This window comes from Natator depressus, chromosome 16 (assembly GCF_965152275.1).
Source record: "Natator depressus isolate rNatDep1 chromosome 16, rNatDep2.hap1, whole genome shotgun sequence".
NCBI lineage: Eukaryota > Metazoa > Chordata > Testudines > Cheloniidae > Natator > Natator depressus.
In genome coordinates, this window is record NC_134249.1 from 20488912 (window position 1) to 20511674 (window position 22763).

General features: G+C 46.1%; 1 protein-coding gene across 4 annotated transcripts in view; it reads right to left on the bottom strand.

Moving 5' to 3' along the window:
• Positions 1–22763, bottom strand: part of GPSM1 (G protein signaling modulator 1) — a 167762-nt gene that overhangs the window by 105502 nt on the left and 39497 nt on the right. The window contains exon 1 of one of the 4 annotated variants that reach the window (XM_074973778.1): positions 14809–14970. The exons of 2 other annotated variants lie outside the window; for them this stretch is intronic. In XM_074973778.1, coding sequence (XP_074829879.1) covers positions 14809–14918 — 110 coding nt within the window. In that variant the 5' untranslated portion in view covers positions 14919–14970. Of the gene's footprint in view, positions 1–3132; positions 3155–14808; positions 14971–22763 lie in introns of those variants that run through there. One more of the 4 variants, XM_074973780.1, reaches the window with a different exon arrangement.

The window sequence follows — 22763 nt, forward strand, 5'->3', positions numbered from 1 at the left end:
ACAAGAAGGATGCAGGTAGGAAAGAGGAGTATCACTGCCAAGCCTGGTGGGTTAACAAAGGACCAGGAGCTAAGACTCCTTGCTTTCAGACCTGGCTCTGCCACTGATTCACCAGGTCACCTCACGTAAAGCCTGTGGACTGTGTCTCTCTCATGTTACTCATCTGTAAAAGTGGCCTAATGCTGCTTATATATCTGCCTGGATGCCATGTGCCTTAATAAACACTTGTGAAGTGCCATGACGTCCGGAGCAATAGACATTCAAGCGATCCCTACGGTGGCTCTCAGCTTGGAATATAGATTCCAAACTTCCAGTGTGACCTTGGGCAAGCTAGGCTCAATCTACACTTAAAACTGATACCCACATAGCTATGCCCACCAGGGGTATGAAAAAAACCACATGCTGCAGTGACACAGCTCTGCTGACAAAACCCGCAGTGTAGATGCAGCTCGGCCGACAGAAGATGCTTGTCAGCAGAGCTAACGTTTGTGGAGGTGGTGGTCCTACACTGGTGGGAAAAACTCCTTCTGCTGCCATACACATGGGGAGGCGATGGCAGCATAGGCACTGTAATGTAGACATAGCCTGTTACTCAGCCTCTCTGTGCCTCAGTTCCCCACCTGTCAATGGGGGATAATAGCAGCGTCCCACCACACAGGAGTGTTCAGAGGATAGATCCATTAACAGCTATGATTAGTGCTCGGGCACTGCACTAATGGAGGCCATACAAGTACCATGGACAGCAAGGAGAAAAGAGAACCGACCGGTGCATCATTCTTGACAGCCACCCTCCAAGGACAAAAAATGCAGATGAGTAAGTTAAAGCCCCCAGTCCTCACACACAGAAGACAACAGGCCCCAGCCCTCTCTTTCCACAAGTTGTGCATCTTCTGCACAGAGCCAAAGGCCCAGCCCCAAGTCCACCAGCAGCAAGGAGCAGTGGGGCAAAGAGCCGCACTGGCCAGTTTTGCAGACGGCTTTCTCTGCTCAGTTCACGGTCAGAAGCTGGGGCTTCAGAGGCACCGTGGGCAGCTTCAGTCCCACCCAACACAGTAACCACTTTGCAGCCTCGCTCCATGTGCTTGGTGGATTCTGATGGTCAATCCTTTGGTCTCTGAAAGACACTGAGCCAGGGACGCACTGCTTGTCCCCTTCTGTGCTACCCCTGCACCGGAGAAGGGGAGGAGGATTCTACTGGCTTGATCTCTGTAGCCCCAGAAAAAAAATTTAGGGGGTGAGGTGGGGGGGTGGGTGCCTTAGGGCAGCAGAAAAACAAAATTTCCACCCTGATCACTGAAACCCAGCAACCAAACAAACAAAGATCCCTTCTCCATCCACCTTCTCTCTCACCTTTCGCCATGCAGGGTAACAGAAAGTGCCACAGAGTTATCCACATATGGTGGCTGTAGGAGCGGGACAGCAAGTTGTAAGCAGGCCATTCACTGTGCCTCACGGAGCAGAAGGCCCATCCTCTCTGGGTTCTCCTCTGGCTGCGGACCGTGAATCACCGAGCGGTCAGCACCAGCTCATTCCATCAGAAAAGTTGGTCTCATGCTGCCAAGAGAGTTTCCTCTCATGGGCCAACACAGCGTGGAGTTCAGCAGGAGAGACTCCTCTTTGAGCTACCACCCACTTCCAGCTGCCGCCAACGTGTTCTCCACATGTCCCAAGAAAGTTTTAGATCAATAAAAAATGGGCAAGGGTTGGAGAATCCCATGGAAGACCCCATGGCCACCTTTTCTATTTGCTCATCCCCCCTGGGGTACATGGGAGCCCCAGCCTTTCCTTCTTCTGGTGTTTTCCTTCCTCCTCCTTGTTTGCCTTTTGTTTAAAGCACGTTTTCTTTGTAAGGAAGGAGAGCGAGAGCAGAGCAGAGGGAGGCAGGGAGGTTAGGTGTAGCCATGACCAGCAAAGTGGCTCAGATTTGTTCATCACTATCAGCTAAAGATTAACGATGATTTATACCAAATATCATCTTTTTGCTGCCTCATAACTTAACCAAAGGACCAAAGAACCTAATCACTCCTTCACAAAAACTTTGGAGCCATTGTGTTTGCTCCCATAAGAGAAAATGCTTTCACACTATCCGAGAATGTACCAGAGCCGGTGGGAGAGCTAGAACGTCCTCTTAGGTACAATGGCTACATTTGGGATGCTGCATAAGGCATGAAGCAAGCGCAGCGTGAAGGGTTGTTGGGGCCATTACGGTCACATTACCATGGCTCCCATCAAAACAGTGCTATAACTGGGCTTTCCCACATATCAGATCAAAATATCCGATTCACTTATCACATTTTCTTGTTCCCTAAAATGGCACATGAGGGATGCTTGGATTTGATTTAAAACCAGTCAGTGAATACACGTTACTGAATTAAGTGTCAAGAAAAATATGAAATTATAATAACAAAATTCTATAGATTTAAGCAACAGGACAGGACAAGGTATGGCATAGACAGTAGAACCTCAGAGTTACGAACTGACCAGTCATCCACACACCTCATTTGGAACTGGAAGTACACAATCAACAGCAGAGACCAAAAAAATAGCAAATACAGTACAGTACTGTGTAAAACGTAAACTACTAAACCTTGTCTAGGTTGTAAATTCCTCAGGTCAGGCTGCCTAGATTTTAGGCCCAGCATGTTGCAAATGCTTGGCAAACAAAACAAACAGGACCACCACCACAGCACTTCAGGAAAGGAAAAATCTCACCGAAGCTGCAGAGGAAATTTGGATAAAAGCAGTGCAATCTCCTGGCCCTGTTTGCAATCAGCCTTGAATAATAATAGTTTGATAACACTTTATTATTAAACCAGTTGAGTTATCAGGGGTTTCACAACTGCAAATAAATAATGCTTTGCATTTCCATAGCAGCTTCCAGCCGAGGATCACAAAGCACTTTAAAATCGTAACATCTCGCTTTACAGATGGGGAAACTGAGGCCCAGAGCTGTGCTCTGCCTTCAGTGAGTTGGTGGCAGAACCAGGCATAGAACAGCCAGCTGTCCAACTCTCCGATTGAAGGGTAAGTCTCAAGTCCACTCTCGGCAGACTCATTTAGGGGTGTAAGTGGGACCTGTTGGATGCTCAGCTCCTTTAAAAATCTGTCCCTTATTCAAAACCTCCACCTTGCCTGTTGGGTGCTGCTTGGCTTGTCGTGCCTCATTCATAATGAATACCTAGCAGCCGATATGCCTGTCTAGCAACTCCGAAAAAGCCATGTCACACACGGAGCTAGCAGTCAGTTCTCTTAAATACCAGCTCTCGCTGCAGTGAGAAAAAACTCACGCAGGGAGACAACACAGTGCTAGGGTAGCAACACATTAACCCTTTCCTTTCTGCACGGGAAAGTGAGTGTTATGAGCAGCCGACTCAGGTAGTGCGTTACTGTAAGCCAGGGGTAGGCAACCTATGGCACGCAAGCTAATTTTCAGTGGCACTCACACTGCCCGGGTCCTGGCCACCGGTCCAGGGGGCTCTGCATTTTAATTTAATTTTAAATGAAGCTTCTTAAACATTTTAAAAAAACTTATTTACTTTACATACAACAATAGTTTAATTATATATTATAGACTTATAGAAAGAGACTTTCTAAAAACATTAAAATGTATTACTGGCACGCAAAACCTTAAATTAGAGTGAATGAATGAAGACTCGGCACACCACTTCTGAAAGGTTGCCGACCCCTGCTCTAAGCAGATCCATTGCACAGCTTACTCCAAACAGAGCTACTGTGGTTATAAAGCAAGAATCAAAGATAGGCGTGATTAATAGCACTGAAAACATATACACTGGGAATATGAAGGCTACAAACCTTTTCTGAAGAACTAGTATTTGTTCCTGTTAATGCGATTTTTATGGCTTCAGCGTGATAAACTTATGACACCGCGTTGAAAAGTATTGAATTTTATATGAAAGTAAATATTTCACAGCATCTGTTATGGGCTGGTGTAAATCCTGCCTTCTCTAAGCAACCACAGAGCAAGTTCTAAAGCGCTCAGCCTAACCAGATATTCACTGGTTTGTCTAATTATAGACGAATTAGCAATGCAAGGGGCAGCACACCTTTAAAGAAACTAATCAGGCTGAGAATTAGATCCCATCAGTAATCTGCTCCCTCAGCTTTCAAACGGTTCCTGCGCAAGACGAGCAGTAAATCCCAACTATTCGTGACAAATTACCAGGCTCAGATAAGAGATGCTCAAACTCTCGGGCTGTGTCATGCTCAGCTACATTGGCTCATGATGGATGAAGATCACATGCCACAAAATGCACAAGTTGGCACTTAGATCCCTCATGCCAAACTATACACCATTCGCAATGAAAGGTCACCACTGAGGGAATGAGTGTAGGGTTTGTGCCCTTTGTTCTTCTGTAAAAAGGAAGCCCAGAATGGGAGGATTTTTTTCCCTCTCTTTATAGAATTTTTTTTTTCCTGTTGGCTTTTTGGATTAGAAAATGAGATCCTGTTTACCCTGGAGAACTCTGGCAGCAGGAGGATTGCTGAGCATCCCATTCCAGTTCTGTTTTAATTCTGCCCTTGCATGGATGCACTACGCTGGTCTTTAATTACATGAGCACATTCTATTGTTTGCTACAGGCATGGTCACTGGCGTCTAAACCCTTCAGCTTCACAGCACAGACCACTTCTACCTGAACTAAAGGGCAACTACTTGCAAAAGTAGGCTAGTTTCCTCTACTTCAGTGGTTTTCAACCTTTTTTCCCATTTGTGGACTCCTAAAAAATTTCGAATGGAGGCACAGACCCCTTTGGAAACCTTAGACAGTCTGTGAACCCCCAGGGGCCTGCGGACCACAGTTGAAAACCACTGTTCTGCATGGACCAACCTCCCAGGACACGGCACACACTTTAAACACTATTTCTGAGACACCAGTGCAATGTGGATTCCTGGGTTCAATTCCTGGCTGTGGGTGCAGAATGGGTGCAATCTCGTACTTTGAACAGTTGTGACATACAAAGAGCTAAGCAGAAAGCTGAGATACAGTGTAAAGGTAACTGCTGTGTATTGGTGGAGAGAGTAAAACCCTGTAAATAAATGACAGAGTGGTGTTGACAAGGGTGGAGGTCCCAGTGCCGTCACAGACGAGGCAGGGGTCGGGGCATGCTGCCCCTCCACAACACAGCACAGTTACTCTAAAGAGGCCGCGTGGCTGAACCGTGGGTCTGTGATATTGACGGTGTTCTATCCCATGGGGTCCGTTCTGGCCACTTCATTAAAGGTGCCTAGAAAGGGAGCTGAGCTCATTTGACAATCTAGCCTCTACCGGATACAGAGTTCTTTTGAAAATATCTTGTCTATAAGGCCCACGCGTCTAGGATCCCCAAGTGCACCCACCCTGATCCATAGCTAAGGGTCACTAACAGCACTTCTGAACACAGCCCAGAGAGAAGGTGGAGGAGCTGGCTGCAGGAGGGGTAGAGGTCTGTCTCTCTTCAGAAAAAGCCTTGCACCTGCTATGGACAAGAAGCAAGTCCTGGAAGCTTTCACAAATGGCGTGATGGCTCAACCCTTTACAATCTCCTGCTGCTCTTGGAAGAAAAAAATAAAACCAAGGCCCTGCAGCAGCTCACCTTCACAGCAGAGAAAGGACAGGACTCAGTTGTGATGAATAGAGAACACTGAGGATTCTGAACACACGGAGACCATGCGGTTCTCCAGAACTCCCTATGTAAACATCGGTGCTCCCTAAGTCCTGGCCTGCAGTAGTCAGTCACCTTCAAAGGAAGGGGAGGAGGAATCTACAATTGAACATGGAAATGAAAGGCACAAGACTAAACTGTTTTTGTTCCACCCAGTACTTCTGAGCTGCCAAATCGACCAGCTGTCTGAGGCAGACACTGCATTATATTTCCTAAAGCATGTCAGGAGATGGAAGCTGCACCAGGGAGTGTATGTGGAAGAGACAGGGTGGGGTTTGTTTGTTTGTTTTAAATCTGTTGCTCTTTCATTTGCAGGGGTTCCCTCCGATTGTCCTCAGGTGCTGCACAAATTGGCTTGCCGCTGCCCGAAAAACATTTGCTCAAGCCACAGCTCCTGGAAGTAACACAGTGAGGCAAGGCTCATTGCAGCCCTGTGTGCGAAATAGATGAGAGGCTGCAGGAGAGGGAAAGTGCAGAGCTCCCAAGGTGTTCACGCAGGCTTCATCTCTCTTCCCTTCCTCATTGAGAGAGGGATTGCTGCTCACCAGTGCTCATTTTGGTCGGTTTCTATCCCCCATTAGCTCCAGAGTACTTAAAGGGCACTCACTTCCATGGCACATTTGCTAACATGCAACAGCATGGGCAGTAGTTGTATTTCATTGCATTTACGCTGCTATTAACAGAGCTGAGTCAGAGGCCAACATTTCAGAGCACAGACAGGGCCCTCTCTGAGGCTTTGGTGCTCAAGAACTCATACCTCTCACCTCCCAAGTTTTCTTCAGGGGCCAGGATTCAACAAACCCCACCCCTCAAAGCAAAACTCGGCCAGACCTTCCCCTGCTTAGTTTCAGCAGCTGACTCTCCGTTCAGACTCTGCCTCGCCCAGAATGTCCCCATCCTTGGGCTAGGCTTCAAGCTCACAATGCAACCTGAAAGCTTGCAGGTTTCAGGCCATGTTTTAGCACTGAGGTTTTGCACAGCAGCTAATGAAGAATACTTGGCACTTCTAGAGCTACGTCCATCTGAGGGTCACGAAGCATTCTGCAAAGGTGATTACTGTCATCCTCATTTTACAGATGGGGAAATAGCCAATAATTGCACAGGAAATCTTACGTTCCAAACCAATGAGAATCAGCTCTTCTGAAAAGCATGTGTAATGACACCTTGTGGGAGCTGGTGGCAGGGGGTGAACCCAGAACCTTCAGCACCACAGCACAGACCTCTGCCACTCAATCTAAAGGGTAACACCCTCATCTGTCAAAAGCAGACTATTATCCTCAAGTGGGGGGGCCAGTGGTACACACTGGCAGGTATGTTACATGTTTTGCAGTCTATTGAGGTAAAGTCAGATTGCTGAGTTTAATAAGGATTTCCTTTTTCTACAGTTAAAACCCCACTCCCACCCTCATATCCACTGACTAAGGTCAAGGGTAGCATCACTTCAACACCTGATATGTACCTTGTTAGGATAACTATACCTGTATTTATGGTGGAACAGATTCATGGACCTGACGGGTCAATTCCCTTCTCTAACTCCTCTCATGCGGCAGGCAGAGAGAGGGTTGCACTGTTCTGTCTCCTTGGTACGGATATTTTTTTTAAACAGGGTACTTTAAATTACTTCAGTGAGCATTTCAGAATGGGAGGGAAGGCTTGCAAGGGTTCCTAGGACGTTTTGTCTACAGTGTCAGTACGCTCAAAGGAATTCGTTCCATTGCACTGGACTGGAAACAATGCCTCTGGGATGGTTTTGCCAGACATGAAGTCGCATTTCCTTTAGCTTTTTCTCAGACCGACTCTTTCCAGCATCCAGAGGGCAAGAGAGGACAGAGAGCGCGAATGGCTTTGCATTGTAATGTTCCCTTGGTTGTTACATCAGTGCACCCTCAGTCTTAAATATTTGTTTTTGTTTTAAGGCAATATGTCATTTTGCAATAAAATAAATTGAATACTTCTGTTGTGCATTGTACATTTCAAACGGATGGATTGTATTGGTAGGCAATTTGCTGGCTGCTCAATCGACATAAGACGAAGATAGTGGATTTAGTGATTATTTATTTTAGACATATAAACCCAGCAGTGAACAGGGACACGCGTGTGGCTCAGTTATTACTGAAAATGTTTACACATTGGTTTTTTTTTTTTTTTAAATTAGGGAGCCATAGGGAACATTAAATGGGAGATGCCTAAGCTCAGCCATCTGATCTTCAACAGAATTTATTTATTAAAGTCCCAATCCTCCTATAGAATCCAAGTTGGCAGATCTTTCAGCCACACAGATCACCATTACCTTCAGGGGAGGCAAGAGGTTACCTGGAAGACTGGACTTATATTTTCAGCGTGAAATCCTGGCTCCATTAAAATCAATGGCAAAAGTCCTGGGGCCAGTATTTTACCCACTGTCTTTGAGCGCAGCTGCTGAGAAATTCAGCAGTGCTAATCTGGGTAATAGGACAACCATGCTTTGGGAAATCTTCCTACTGGAATTTAATGGGGCATCTCAAAAGGCAAATTTTAAGCATGGGAAGAGCACAGTTCCTGTCCCCTAGCACACACCGGGCTGTATTTATTTGTCTTTCCGTTTAACACTAGGTTTGTCCTCTAGGAGAATTTAAATCAAGGCTGGATGTCTTTGGGCTTGGTTTAGGAGTTCCCGGGTGAGCTTCTCGGGCCTCTGTTATGCACAGACTGGGTGATCATAACAGACCCTTCTGGCCTTGAAATCTATGAGTTACAGCAGGGATTTTCAGTGTGCGTAACTCTGCCCCAGTGAGGCCACTGGGAGAACTCCCGTTGGTTTCAAAGAGCGGAGTTAGGCTGAGCAGTTTTGAAAACTCCACCAAACTTCCTGTATTTTAGAATAAATATATTTGGCCAGATTATTAAAATTCTCTACTCCCTAATGGCCCAAATGAACCAGCATGGCATAAAAAGAAGCCCACAGGCATTTAACAAGAGTGAAACCATTTTAATGTACGGCCCTGGATGTCCCAACCCTCAGTTTACCTGGGATTTCTTTTTTCCAATCTCTGGTTTCATTCCTGGGGAGCTGAAATAATTGCCATTATTGAATAATTGTCAGTGAGCACATTAAGCCATTTTCTTTGTTTTTGTGTGCGTCTTTAACAGATGCCCCAGAGCTCAAAGCTGGGCACTTCTGGCTGCTGCTGTTGCTGGGGAGCCCACTCATCAAAGACGCAGGTTTTAGGCAGGATGTGCAGGTCTGTATTTGGATTCTGAGACCAGCCCATAAAAGGGAAGTGCAATTTTTACACAAAAGGATCAATATTCACTCTGCAGAGGGCTCTCACCTCAGTCCCACGTAAGGGCTCTATGGGAAAGGTCCCACCATGTCAATGTGATCAGGGTTTGACTCTTAAAGCGCTGAATAAAGTGTATAAAGTCTAGTTTACATGGAGTTATTCTGGAATAGGTCTTCTTGATTAACTGTTCCTGATTAACTCCATATATGGATGTTCTTACTCCAGAACAACAGTGCCCACAACTGGAGTCAATCAAGAATAGCTATTGTACTTTACATTCACACTCTGCCTACACGTGAAATTTGGTAATTAAGCCCTGAATATGAGATTTAATCTTTTTAATACAGCACCCTCATTTGATAACTGGGCCTACAGTATTAACACTAGGGACTAAAACCAGGGACCTGCACACCCCAAACTTCAGATCTAGAGCCTCACCTTGCAGTTCTGAATGCTCATAAACATTGGGAGAAGTTGGATGTGGGTCCAGAGTCCAATTCTGCAGCCTGGGCCCCATGTCTGGCCAGCACACGTATTATTTGGAAAGTGTCTTCCTCATCTGGTTATGTTTCCAGTCCCAGAAGGTTCTTTCTTCCTGAGAGCAGGGCCCACTTCATGTTTATGACCACATCAATGTGCGGATTGCGGTGGTTTGGCTGGATTCTCAAAACTTTGAGCCTTCATTTAAAAACACTGGTGTTTGCAGCTCCGCTATGCATGCAGTGGCCCCTTCACTAGAGAAACCGAAATCATCCCCCAGAAACTGGGGAAGGTCTCAGCCAGTGAGAATGGAATAATATTTCACACTTACCCATCACATCTGCCTACTGCAAAATTCTTGCTCCTTCCTCTGTACCATCTGGTGTGGTCACTCTCAAAGACAATACAAGACTAGATGGGCCTTGGGTCTGATCCCATCTAGCAAGTCCTATGTTCCTAAATACGGGAGGCAGGGAAACATCTTACTAGAGCCAGTGAGGAAATGTTAGACAAAATGTTTTTTTCCACTGAAAAATGCCAATTTGTCAAAACCAAAATGGTTTGCAAAACGGGATCAGTTCCCGTGACTAAGAAAAAGAAAAAGAAAAAAAGGTTTAAAAACTGATGTATTTTCAAAATGAAAACCACCAGCTTTCTGATTTGAAAGGACTTTTCATTTAGAAATTTAAGCTAATTAGGCCACGTAAAAGGTTAAAAACAGAAAAGGAAAAAGGGTTGGACTCAAAATAAAAGGTTTTAAAATGATCAAAACAAAACATTTCAAGGGACCCAAACCGGGAAAGCAGAACCTGGGGAACAGTTCTGAGATTTTGACTTCTTGTCCTGACTCAGGAGGGTAAAATTTTTTGAACTTTCAAAAATGGTCACAGGACGGGGAACCGGGTTCCTGCCCAACACTCCTTCTCCTGGCCAATACTGCGGCTGTGACTTGAACCATGCTAACTGTGTTAATTGTCTGAACGCTTTCAATTCAGTTCACAGGAAAGCGGACGCAGGTTTGGTTTTCAACTGGTAACCAAGGCCATACAACTAACTCCCCCCTCCAGGCATCCCCTTTCTTCCTCCCTTCCCACCCCACACAAAGGAACCAGCTGAGCTCAGTGAATTCCAACCAACAAATTCAGGCCTGTTACGAAATTGCACATGCTGGGGACTTCAAGGGATTTACCTTTCCCACAAGCCAATTGAAAGGGATTTTTCTTGTTCCCAGAAACACAGAGGAATAGGCTGAGGGGCCAGTCTTTCCTCATTCTAGCTCACCTGGAAATCCCCTCTTCTGCAATACCCCTGCTCTGCCCCAGCCACACCAGCATGCTACATCTGTTCAGAGGCATGGACTCCATCTCCATGACTGCTGAACGAGGGAACTGAATCAGCTACCTAAAAGGTGGTACCAATTTACACCAATGTCTCAGGCTCATATTGTATCTAACTCCATCAGGGCAGGTCAAGCTGACCTTGCCTGCCCTAGTAGCCCACACGGTTTCTTTAAGAGAATCTGAGTTGGTTTTTCCCCTCTGCCCCAGGCTTTCAGAAAGGGTATTACTGGGCTGGCGAGTGCTCAGCCGTCCTCCTACACATGCTAACCACACAGCCGCAGGGCAGAGCCGCAGTGATGGACAGCTCCGATTAGCATGGGCAGGATGAGGTGAGGAGATACTGCCAGAGTCTTTTCACAGACTAGACTTGCCAGCGACTTGCAGCCAGTCTCATCTGCTTTTCTTCAGCTCCAGCGCTGCTAAATATTCCAGGCCAACTGAGACCTGTAGAATCCTTTTGAAAACACACCCCTCAGAGAACATTCTTCTGGGTCAGTCGGGGCCTGATCCAGAGAGGTGCTGGGCAGTCGCGAACCCCCTGGAGATCAATGGGAGTTGCAGTTGCTTGCTCTCTATCAGGATCATTGAAAGGGGTTTGGCTGAGACCTTGATTCTACTTGAGATTCCTTTGCTTCACATTGCAGAGTGAGCAAGAGTAATAGACTCAGAGAGCCCAGAATGACAAGTAAGTGCCTTCCTCAACCTGCCAGGCAGCTAATGCAAACCGGGAGGCCGATACCACTCATGCATTCCCAGCCAAAGCACACCTTCAATTGCCTATTATTACCCCTTCAGTTGCTCCTTTGGGTTTCGTAAGCGAAAACGGAGCTGGTGGTTTATGCAGGTCACAAAAACAAACAAACAAAACCCCTCCAGACAGTTCAGCGTTCCCAGCAGCAGCCATGCAGGAGCAGCTCAGGTCTGGAATGGTAGGAAGGCTGCAGGCTATGACAGATTTTCCCTGGCATAGCTGCGGTACAGCAGATGCATCGCCTCCGTGAGCTGTACCCGTCTTACACTTTCAGGGCTGTTAAAGGCATCATCGAGTGCTCCCTGAAATTTTGGGGTGATAAAATTCTAAAACAAACCTAAAGACCAGATGTGCTTTGTTATAATAAAAGCTGCCTTTATACCCCTGTTGTTGGTTACACTCCAAACACAGACAAATCACAGAGTTCTCCTGGACTGTTGCAGATCCAAAAAACACCCAGTTGGATTTCTCTAAGAACAGCCTTTTCCCCTATTTCAAACCCAGGAAATGGAGTTTCCAAGGAGTTTGGAATTGAATACACCAGCCTATCCAGCTTAGAAGCCAGCACCCGAGGACACAGCTCTGCCGGTTCTCTAGGCAAAGTCAGACTCAGACTGGCAAACAAGTCCAAGCTGTGACAATGCATCGTGTTCCTAGGAGACTCCAAGCCAAAGAAAACGCAGTAGCCTTGTGTACAGCCAGGTTATCTGGGTAAACTTTTCCCATGTTGCTAAAACTAGAGCAGCTCCACTAATGCAAGCAACAATGGGTTACCTAGTGTAGACAAGGCCTAGCATTAGCTCAACTTGCTCTGAGCAGGATTAGACAAGGTGGAGTTTAAAATACCTTTGGCCAGCCCACGCTAGTGCTCCCACCAGAGGAGCTGCAAAGGTGTTAGTAATGGTGGGAAACTTTTTCCCAAGAACTCTGTGCCAAGAGTTTTATTGTTTTGTTTTTTCTTAAACGAAGCCGATCCTTGCAGACTAGGAGCTGGACCGATGACAATCTAAGGTCAGCAGTAGAGCATAAAATGCTGGTTTTCATTTTTTATGACATTATGGGAAAAAAGATCTATAAAGGCCATATGTTTTAATTTGTAAGCCCATAAATTGAAATGTGGCAAGGCTCCCAACAGAAGGCTCAACCACGGTCTTGCAGCAGGACAGTAAACGGGCAAGACAAGAATTATGCTGTTTTGCTGACCCAATAGAAACAGCCGACTTCGCAAACCCACTGTCTGTTTAATGCTACTTTGGAAGCCCACATTGCGTAGCCACTAGTTGAATGGCAAATCCTGGCACTCTAGTGCAACACCGTTTCAGTTCTTGCAGAAAAGCAGCATGTGATGTAACTAGGGGGATTCTCAAGTGTTTTTCTCAAGACCTTTTGGCATCAGCCTACAGTGGGGATTTTTGTACTGGTGTAGCTAGGCCGAGATATCTGCTCTGATGGAAAGCTCTAGTGTGTCCATGTGTTGCACGAGCACCCAAAGATAAAATGAATGGTGGCAAGTCACCTTTTTACACCAGTGCAGGGCTCCTACATGAGGGGATTTGCACTGGGACAGTGAAAGCATAGTATTACTGGTGCAAAAATCCCTAGGGTAGATAATCACTTAGTTCTGAAAGTCTGGCCTTGGAGACCAGAGCTTGGTATCTTTACACAAGCCTGCAAAAACAGGCTCCGTCCTGCATTTCCACAGGTGACAGTCCCATGGGCATCTATTTTTTTTTCCCAGGGAGTCTTCTAGGGCCTAGGGAGAACCCTAAGTAACCCTATTACTCTCCCAAACCCCAATATCACGTGTCAGGCTCCCAGAATTATGATTTTAAGACAATCCTGAGATTTTTTTTTTTTTAAATTGTGGGGTTTTTATTTGCCTTCTGGTGTTTAAATTTTTTGGGGTTGTGTTTTCACGTTTTCTTCACAAGCAGAAACTTACATTCCTTTTAGATGGAAGTTTCTCATGTAAATCACCTGACTCCAGGAGCTGAGACTTCAAGAAAAACACCAAATATGGTGAGAACTGGCAACACTGTCTCCCTTCCTATTTCTAGGATAGCTAGGATTTCCCTCAGGCCTCACTAATGCCTCTCCTTAATCTGATGTAACGGCTATTATGCAATGGCAGACACTCCCTCCCCTCTCAGGGATTGAACATGCAGCCTTCCACAAATGCCTCTGGCCCAGGGAGTGGTAGATCCTGAAAATAATCTAAATGGCCTGTAAAAATGGAGAGATCTAAAGCCAGATTGGGGATGCCAACAACTGAATATTGCTCTGGGGACATATATCAGCATGAAAACAGCCTGAACTGGACATTTCATAGCTATAGTTCGGTGTTACCAGCATGGCTAAAAAGTGGATTAACTGGAGATCATTCCCAAGAGCTTTCCTAAGGTTGCTAGTGCAAATGCTGTGGTCACCTCAGGATTTTACAGGGCTCCAAATAAAAGGAATATTAAGACTGCTCCTAACAATAAATCTTTAATCCTGCTCTTCGGAAGAGCAAATAGACAGTAACAGAGCAGCCAAGCAGCAAAGGATCCTCTCTAATTTAGGTGGTTGTTAAGTAGGAACAAACATGCTGTACGTAGTAATACTCAGCTGCTGTGTCTAAGCAGTAGCCATGTCTGCTCTTTATCATACGCCGCGCCACGGTGCTTTAGAACAAGGATTCATCTTTTCCAATCGAGTCCCAATTCAAACTGGGTCCTAAGGCTGTCTCTCACTCTCAAGCTTTGTCTATTTCTTTTCCCATCTCCCTGCAGCTGCGGGATGCCCTGGGCATGACAGAAGCTGTGTATGGTTCAAACCCCAGGTTTAACAATCACTGTTTATTACTTGCCTGCCGGAAGCACGCTCAGTGGCTGCAGTGGTCATGGGTCTCCAAGAATGGACGTCAAAGACACTTCCACAAAGCTATTTTACATACCCTAAGCTCCTCTCTATAAAACTCCCGTGGTGAATTACAATGGTTTCATACAGAATACAGCCTTTTCTAGAGGACTTAAAGCACTGGCCCATATCCCTTACTCTAAGGCTGGTTCATATATAGGATGGATTTGGCAGTCTAGATTAAATAACTGCATCTTCGAAGCCAGGAGGGGTCCTTTTACAACCACTGCCCCATGCAGACATTCGTATCGAACAGAGGAGACCCCTACGAGCAGCCCACATGGGTGGATGGGGAGAAGATACGAAAGACACAGAACAAAAGCAGGCTTCACTATGAAATACACCTGAGGAACCCAGATAAAAGTGACGGCAAGAACGAGATGGGTGACACCAATGTCCCTCGACAGCTCCTTACCTTAGCCTGTACGGTCTGTGGGCAGGGGAAGCTGGCAACACACAGGAACGACAGAACTTCCATAAGGATTTAGTGCGCTGGAGGAGCCTGTCTATCTTAATCCAGGGCATTTTGGAAAGGCTGAATTCACAAACAGCCTCTACTATGAGCAGGCTGCTGGGAGCCTTTGAAGAGCAGTTACACCCTCAATAACACTCACCGCTTTAATTGGTACATTTTTTTAAAAAAATTCTGATCACATGTTTTGAGCTGTTACTTTTTTTTTTTTTTTTTTTAATTGCATCCCCAACTGTGTGCAAAGCTAGCCCCAGGCAGCTAGCTACCGTAGAGAGAGCTGACAGCCTTGACAGATGACTCAGTGTTTGTTTAGAACCAGGTTTGCACAGCGCCTTCTTTCTGCCCCCATCCTAGCCCCCCAGAGGAATGGATTTTAGCAACTGCCTTCTATCTGGGTGGGCAGGTTCCAGAGCTTGAATGACTGACACCTATTGAACTGGTGCATTAAAGAGCCCCACGGCTGGATTTGGATCTCGTGGCAACCTCTTTCATCTGGAATAACTCCACTGATTTCAATGGAGTTACTCTGGGGTCTGCAGCAATCAAAATCTGGCCTGTGTGCTTTACATTTCTGCTTCATTGAAGCAGGGCAGTGTCTTGGTCAGTGGCCAGGTGAAAAGGAAACTTGATGGGACTCTACCCAAGCCCCACCCACAATCCCTGGGGGATTGGAGCTTGGGATTGTGCGTTGATCTGGGGCAGAGCATCTTTTCCTTTCCCTTGGTCACTGACCAAGACACTGTTCTGCAGCGTTGGTGTAGACGTGTTGGTCCCAGGCTATTAGTACCTCACCCAGCTTGTCTCTCTGTCTTCTATTCTCTTTGACCAACAGCAGCTGGTCCATTTTTTGAGCAACTCCAGTCCTTAGATATTCATTAGCTTCTTGGCCACACAACTTGCCTTCAGTTTTTTGGGGAACTAATTTTAAACAAGCCACCAGAATCACGCCTGCAGTATTTGCAAGCACATCCATTTGCGTTCCCCTTTGTCATAAGCAATAGGAGGCAAGATAATGTCCCCCTAAGTAGGCCTTTAACTAGCAAAGCATTTAAATGCATGCATAAATCAGTGGACTACTCACATGCCTAAAATTAAGCATGCATTTTGGAGGATTGGGGCCTTAGTGAAGGACACCACTGCAAACCACAGCCCAAAGTCCTGGAGCCTTAAAATCACCCCTGTGCTGCAGCAAAGTAGTGTCTTATAAATTTAAAAAAAAAAAAAAAAAAAAAAAAGCCAGAACAGAAACTCAGTTTCTTCAATAGACTTCACAGGTCAGGACACACCTGGTAGAACACACAGAATTTCAAGATTCCAAGAGAGAATCTGCTCCATCTGTGTTTACACCATGGAACACCACCTCCTTAGGCCATGAGATGACTGCTCGTTGGCTTGCTAGGCCAATTCCCCCTTATCTCATCCAGCTCTGACAGACGCATTTGGCAAATGGGATAGAGAATGTGCCTTCTACATGATGCTAATTCCACATTGATCTTCAGAGTGTTATCAGATGCTTTGGCAACAATGGATTATATTCCTGCTTTCGTGCTACAAAACGTGTGCTCAGTAAACAAATAAAATCTGAGAGCCTTCTGTATTTTATAGTCAGATACAATCCCCAAAACAATTCCCTGCTCATCTCTAAAATGTGCCTCTGTGCCAGAGGCTTACTGGAAAATAAATGACTGTTTCCTGATGCTGAATCAGCTGCGATATGACAGGTTATACACGCAACACACACATCCTCACCAATCTCTACGAGTGGGTCTGATGTGGGCAATACATTTTCATGACAGATGGTGACAAGCACACAGTCAATGTTGGCAGGAATGGCTGCCAGCTCTTTTGCTCTTACAGGAATCAACAAGCTTCCATCCCTACCAGCCCACAGTTGCTCGCTCCATCAGCTTTACTGGCCCCTTATTCTGCCCGTTTGGTACAGCCAACTCCGAAGCCTGCACTATAGGCCACTTTCAATAGGCCACTTCTGTCTTTAGAGACCACAGTCCCCCAAGCTTCCAGTCCAATTCTTCACTGCTAACAATTCTGAAATTTTATCTCAGGGCAACTAAAGTAGGTAAGCTATCCAGAGGTAAAAACACAGTGAGGACAAGGCACTTCAGTGTTACTGTGAAGTAAATTAGACAAAGTCAGCACTCTACTCCTGCCTGGAGTTGGTCTCACCTAGTGTACCTCATGGTAAAACTGAAGCACCTTATCCCTATTGTGTTTTTGCCTTAAGATAATATGACACAAGGACCTCTTGATGTTGACTGCCAGAAGGCACAGGAGTACATACGGATACCAGGATCCCCAGAGGTTCACCAGAAGAATGGCACGTAAGGTCACACCTGTCATCATAATCATTGTGAGATATACGTATGGAAAATACCTGAGGTGTGATGCATATATGCTGGAAATTATGTTCTCTAGGCCTTGTAATTAAAGGCAGGTCACTCAAAGGTAGCATGTCTGGAGACAAACTTCTGCAGACAGAAGGCAGGAGACCCTTATCTCCCTGGTAGACCAATGGATATTGTGTGTCTCACAACAGAAGTCTATCAACATACTGAGTCAAATGCTAAGGAAGAGTTTACAGAGACTTCTGATGGAAATTAACAGGAAAAGGTGAACAGAGGGCAGGAGAAACCTATTTTCAGGTGAAGATCAAAGGTCTGGTCTATCTATTTGGGGGTGCAGAGAAACACCCAAGCATCCTTCAGCCTGTGAAGACCAGCTGCCAGCGGGCTAGACATTATGAAAGGGGGATCTCGGACATCTGAAAACATTGGGAAAAGGACTTGGGGTAAGCGATGCTATAGGAGACAAGGGAATGGCTAGTGTGTTACGTTTAGGCTCTAGAAAGCATGTTATGATTTTCTTTTATTGGGAATGCTCCAGAGGGATGCTTAGGGGTTGGTGTGTGCCTATCACTAACCTGTACTGAGAGGGAGATGCCTGGGAGGCAGTGGTTGAGTTCCCAGAGGCTGGTGAGGCAGGGAGCTGACCACCAACAGCCACAGACAAGACTCATGCTAAGGGCAGGCGGTAGCAAGATGCCTCACAACCCTGGGAAGCATCACAGATAGTAGCGAATGCAAGTGAGCGCTGAGGCAAAAAAAAGATACTCCTTTATTAGCAGTGAGGACAAGGCAGAAAAGAGGTTTCACTGTGTTTTGACCTAAGCATCACCTCCTTCTCCCTCCCCAAAACCCTCCTGTTACTGGCTGGCTTGTCTTACTTCGCTGTTCATCACAAGATCTCCTTCCACAGGTGGCCTAAGCGAATGGGGTAGAAAAATATGCTTGTGGTTCACAGAGATCCTAGGCAGGGCAATTCATTATTATTTGTGTTGTGGTACCTTCTCAGAGCCCCAGTCATGGAGCAGGGTCCCATTGTGCTAGGCCCTGTACAGCCACAGAACACAAGATGGCACCTTATATCTGAGGCTCCCGAGTTCTTTGCAAACACTAGGTGGTGAAGCCTCACCAAACCCCTTGTGAGACAGGTAAATACAGCCCCATTCGCAGAGATAGGGTAGGGCTATAAAACACATATAAAAGACCTGTTTAGAGCAAGTGCCAGGGACATCAAAAGGTGAGCAGAGGCAAACTGACCTCAGTGCAATCTAAGGCCTGGCCTACACTACAGAGCTAGGTCGACGCAAGGCAGCTGACGTTGACCTAACTATGGAAGCATCTACACTTAAATGTTGCTCCCGCCCCACATAACCACCTTAATAATAACCACCTCCACAAGCAGCCAAGAGTCAAGGTCGAAGTACGTAGGTTTGCACAGTGTCAGTGTAGACACCGCGCTGCTGACATCGACTGTTACTGGCTTTCAGACGCTATCCCACAATGCCCCCACACTGACAGTACAACGGATACAAGCGCTCCTGGTGAGGATCCACACCGCCGACACAAGGAGCACAATGTAGACGTGCACAAGCTATGTCATTACTGTGGCGGCTGTCCACCTAAGTTAGGGCAACTTCATTTTGTAGTTTAGACCTGGCCTAAGTCAGAGAGATGGTGACTAGCATGTTAGCCCCACCCAGCTGCGATCAAATGGAATGGCATCTGCAAATGCAGCGGTGTTACCGTAGGCATGTTGCCCAGTGCCTATGCTTGAAGCCATCAGAAAGCAGAACCCAGCAGAGTGGCTTGGTAAAGCAGGACAGCTGGCATGGCTGAAGCAGAAAACCTAGTAACCAGAAACCTGCTGCAGCACGCCTCAGGGCTGCAGTGACTCAACGGGGGCAAAGCTGGAGGATGGTAACGTTGTCCCATGAGGCAGCTATTTAAAAATATTAAAGCTTCTTCATTGCACAAAGGAATTAGGAACTGCATTTCCTCTGTTCCCCACATTTCACAATAGCTCACTGAGAACAGCTGCCAACTAAACGCTCCAGCAAAGCTGGCTGGCTCTAGTTAGCGCTTATTTGATTATAGGCCCCAAGAGTGGTTTTCTACCAGGAAACGGCATATTTTTTAAAATTAACTGCTGACTTCTTGGAGCCTGCAAGATGGATGGGTGTGTAGCGAAGTGGGGCTCTGGGCTCTCTAATTATTGAGAGTGGTTCCCGTTTTTCTGATGAGCTTATACCTGAATTTAGGTTTTTAATGGCGACCAGATGTTGTGTGAATGCTAATCGGGCCTTTCACTCCAATGTCTTTTCATTTCCCATGTGTGTTTGCGGGTTGAGTTGTTCCTACCACATCTGTAGGGCAGCTCTCACAAACTATGGCCAACAACACAGACTGCAGCGGTGTGTACACACGCACACACACACGTACACACTTTGTTGGGGTGGCCAGCCACAGACCACGTGGTTCTCTGGAGCGCCCCAGAGTGACTATACAGGCTGGGCAATCTACGGTTACTGCCCAGGTCTCCCGAAATCTTGGCCTGGGCTCCCCCGTCATAGAAGGGACTGCTGACTACATTATAGAGGTCAAGGGAGGCTTTGGGTGCAGCTGATCTTAAAACCATCAGTTCCCAGCTTCCTTCTAAACAACCTTTCCCCAGTGATCAGAAAGAATGGCATGAATATTGTAACATGGAGCAATAAGAGGACTGGCACCATGCCACTGTACTGGAAAGCACTAAAATAGGAAACCAAGCTAAGGGGGAAATTCTCCTTTCAATGCACATCTCATCCTCTGAGGGAGGAAGGGCGTGCGCAGAAGAATGAACTGGGACTCAGAAGAGCTGGGTTCTAAGCCCAACCCTGCCACCAACTTCCTCTTTGACCTGGACAAAGACACTCAACCTCTCTGTGCTTCATTTCCTACTCCCCCACACACAGTAAAAATGGGGATAATGCTTCCCAGGGGGATGTGAGAATATAGCCAGTAACGTTGGCAAATCGCTTTGAGATCCGAGTAGGACAATGTCTGCTGGTCAGTATGGGGATGGGTACGCTACATGAACCTAGAGAGAGGGATATGGATTGGCAAGGTTTAGCTCTCATGGGTGGAACGAATGCAGAATACACAGAGATTTGCAGGGTTGATCACAGACGAGAATTTTGTTTTGAGGTCATTTGTTCTCTTGAGGCTCCATGCCATGGAGTACAGGAAATTGTAATAATTCCCTACAAAATCTGCCTTAGAAGCTACAGCCGTAGTCAAAACCGCCAACAGGCCATACTGAACTAAAACTGAGAAATAGGGTTGCCAATTTTGGTTGGACATATTCCTGGAGGTTTCTTCACGACTTAATCTTTAATTAAAGATTAATCTTTAATTCCTGGAGACTCCAGGACAATCCCAGAGGGTTGGTAATCCTACTGAGAAAAGAAGCCCTTGAAGGATCCGCCAAAGAGCAAACGTGGTGCTGTGGTTTAGAGAAATGTAGGAAACATCTGGAAAAAGCCAAAGAAACGTACGATGAACTGCCCCATGTTTGGAGGGTAGCTCACTATAGGAAAAGCTCTGTATTACTTGCAAATAACCACACGTCAACACGACATCATCTTAATGTATGATGGAATTTCAGTGACACTATGATTTGGAACATACAGGGACAATCTGGCCGTGTGCATGAGCTTCATCTCAGAACCTGTTATTATTATTAATTACTTGCATTGCAGTAGCATTTACCTACCCCAGCTGAGATCAGAGCCCCATTGTAGTAGCACTCTAAAAATCAACTAGTAAGAGCGAGAGTCTGCCCTGAAGAACTTACAGTCTAACAGACAAGACAAAGTATGAGAGAGGAAAGAGCGAGGTAAAGTGACTGGCCCAAGGTCACATTGCATGTCAGTGGCACAGCCAAGAATAGACCGTGTCTCCTGAGTCCCCAATCTAGTGCTCTACCCACACCCACTCTCTGAAACAAACTCTGAAGTGATCAGGCTACCAAGTTCATCTTGATGTCTCACTCCACTGGCAGGCACATGCGGGGGAAGGTAGTGCTAGGTCCCCAGCCCAGGACACAGCTAGTTTCACTCAATACAATGGGTTTTCAAAGCACGGTGGGAGCTGAGCCTTGATTTTCCGCTGATCGGAGAACATGCTACATACATATCAAGTGATTGTGCCAAATCAGAGCCACACCTTAAAAGAGACGGGCAGGCCAAAATGTCTGCTTTTGGAAGGCATTCATTGGAGCTGCCTCACTAAGGTCAGAGTCTGGGCTCCTATCCTGGAGCCCAGACCTCACAGGGTACGTCTGCACAGCAAGCAGAAATCCGCTGCAGCAAGCCGTGCTGGGTCATTCAATTGCTGTGTGGACGTGCGGGCTCCAGAACCCGAGCCTAAATGTCTACACAGCTAATCTGAGCGACCCGGGCTCCATGACTCACTGCTGTGGGTTTCTGCTTGCCATGGACACGTACCCACATACAGGGGTTGTTTTATAAAAAGTGATTTTACAAATCCCTCATGTTAATGGAAACATTTGTTAGCATTTTGTTTCAATGCCCTTGTGCAGTGGTTTTGTTTGGATTCAGACAACACAGATGCTACCGCGTTGGGCTGGTCCATGAGAACCAGAGCATGAAATCTAACTAGCTTGGGTGAGCAAAGTGCAAAGAGAAAAGACAGAATGTAACCGGTGAAAAGCCAACTCGAGGTCTGGAATTCCTTCAGGTTTAACGGCCTATAGTGTTTTTAAACACAGGGCAGGACACTAAGCTTTATACGTGCAGTATAGTGTGTAACCGGGCACCTTACACTGCTGGAAAGGAAAGACAAACGTTCCCAGCTCAGACAACCCCAAAGAAAGATTCTGGCAACTAAAGGCGGCTTGCGATTGAAAGCAGATTTTTTTGTCGGTGGCAGGCTGGCAGAGTTCCATGGTTATTTTAATGCTGCTGGGCCTGTGTTGAGGTACTAATGATGTGCTATGGTGCCGAAGGCCTTGCATAGCCATCCTTTTTTAAATTTACATTGAAATAAAGACATAAAATAGGGAAAACAATTGGAAAGCTGTATCTAGGACTTGATTCGCCCCCTCCCACGCTGACTTCAGCGGGACTATGGTCAGTATCAAGCACTTGCAGGAATGTGCTTTTAAACTATATATTGGGACAGAAATGGGCATATGGAGAGTTGCCTGGCTCAACTGCATTTAAGATCAGATAGACATGACATAAATTTACCAACTGGATTATGTCAGCTTTCTTTAGCTTCTCATGAAAAATAAAATCCTATTTGTACCAGTGGAGACTAAACGGTTTAGAAAATCAGATCCGCCAAATAAAATTTAATTACAAATACCTTAGAGGAGGGAAAGCTCAAGATAGTCTATGGGAAGATTTCCTACAGACAGCATAAAAATAGTCCTGACTTAGAGCCCCACAGACAACTTTAATGATCAGGCTGTGCAAAGATACAGGATGTATTTTTGTTTTGTGGCGATGGTCAGCATTTTTAGTCTATTTTTTGTAC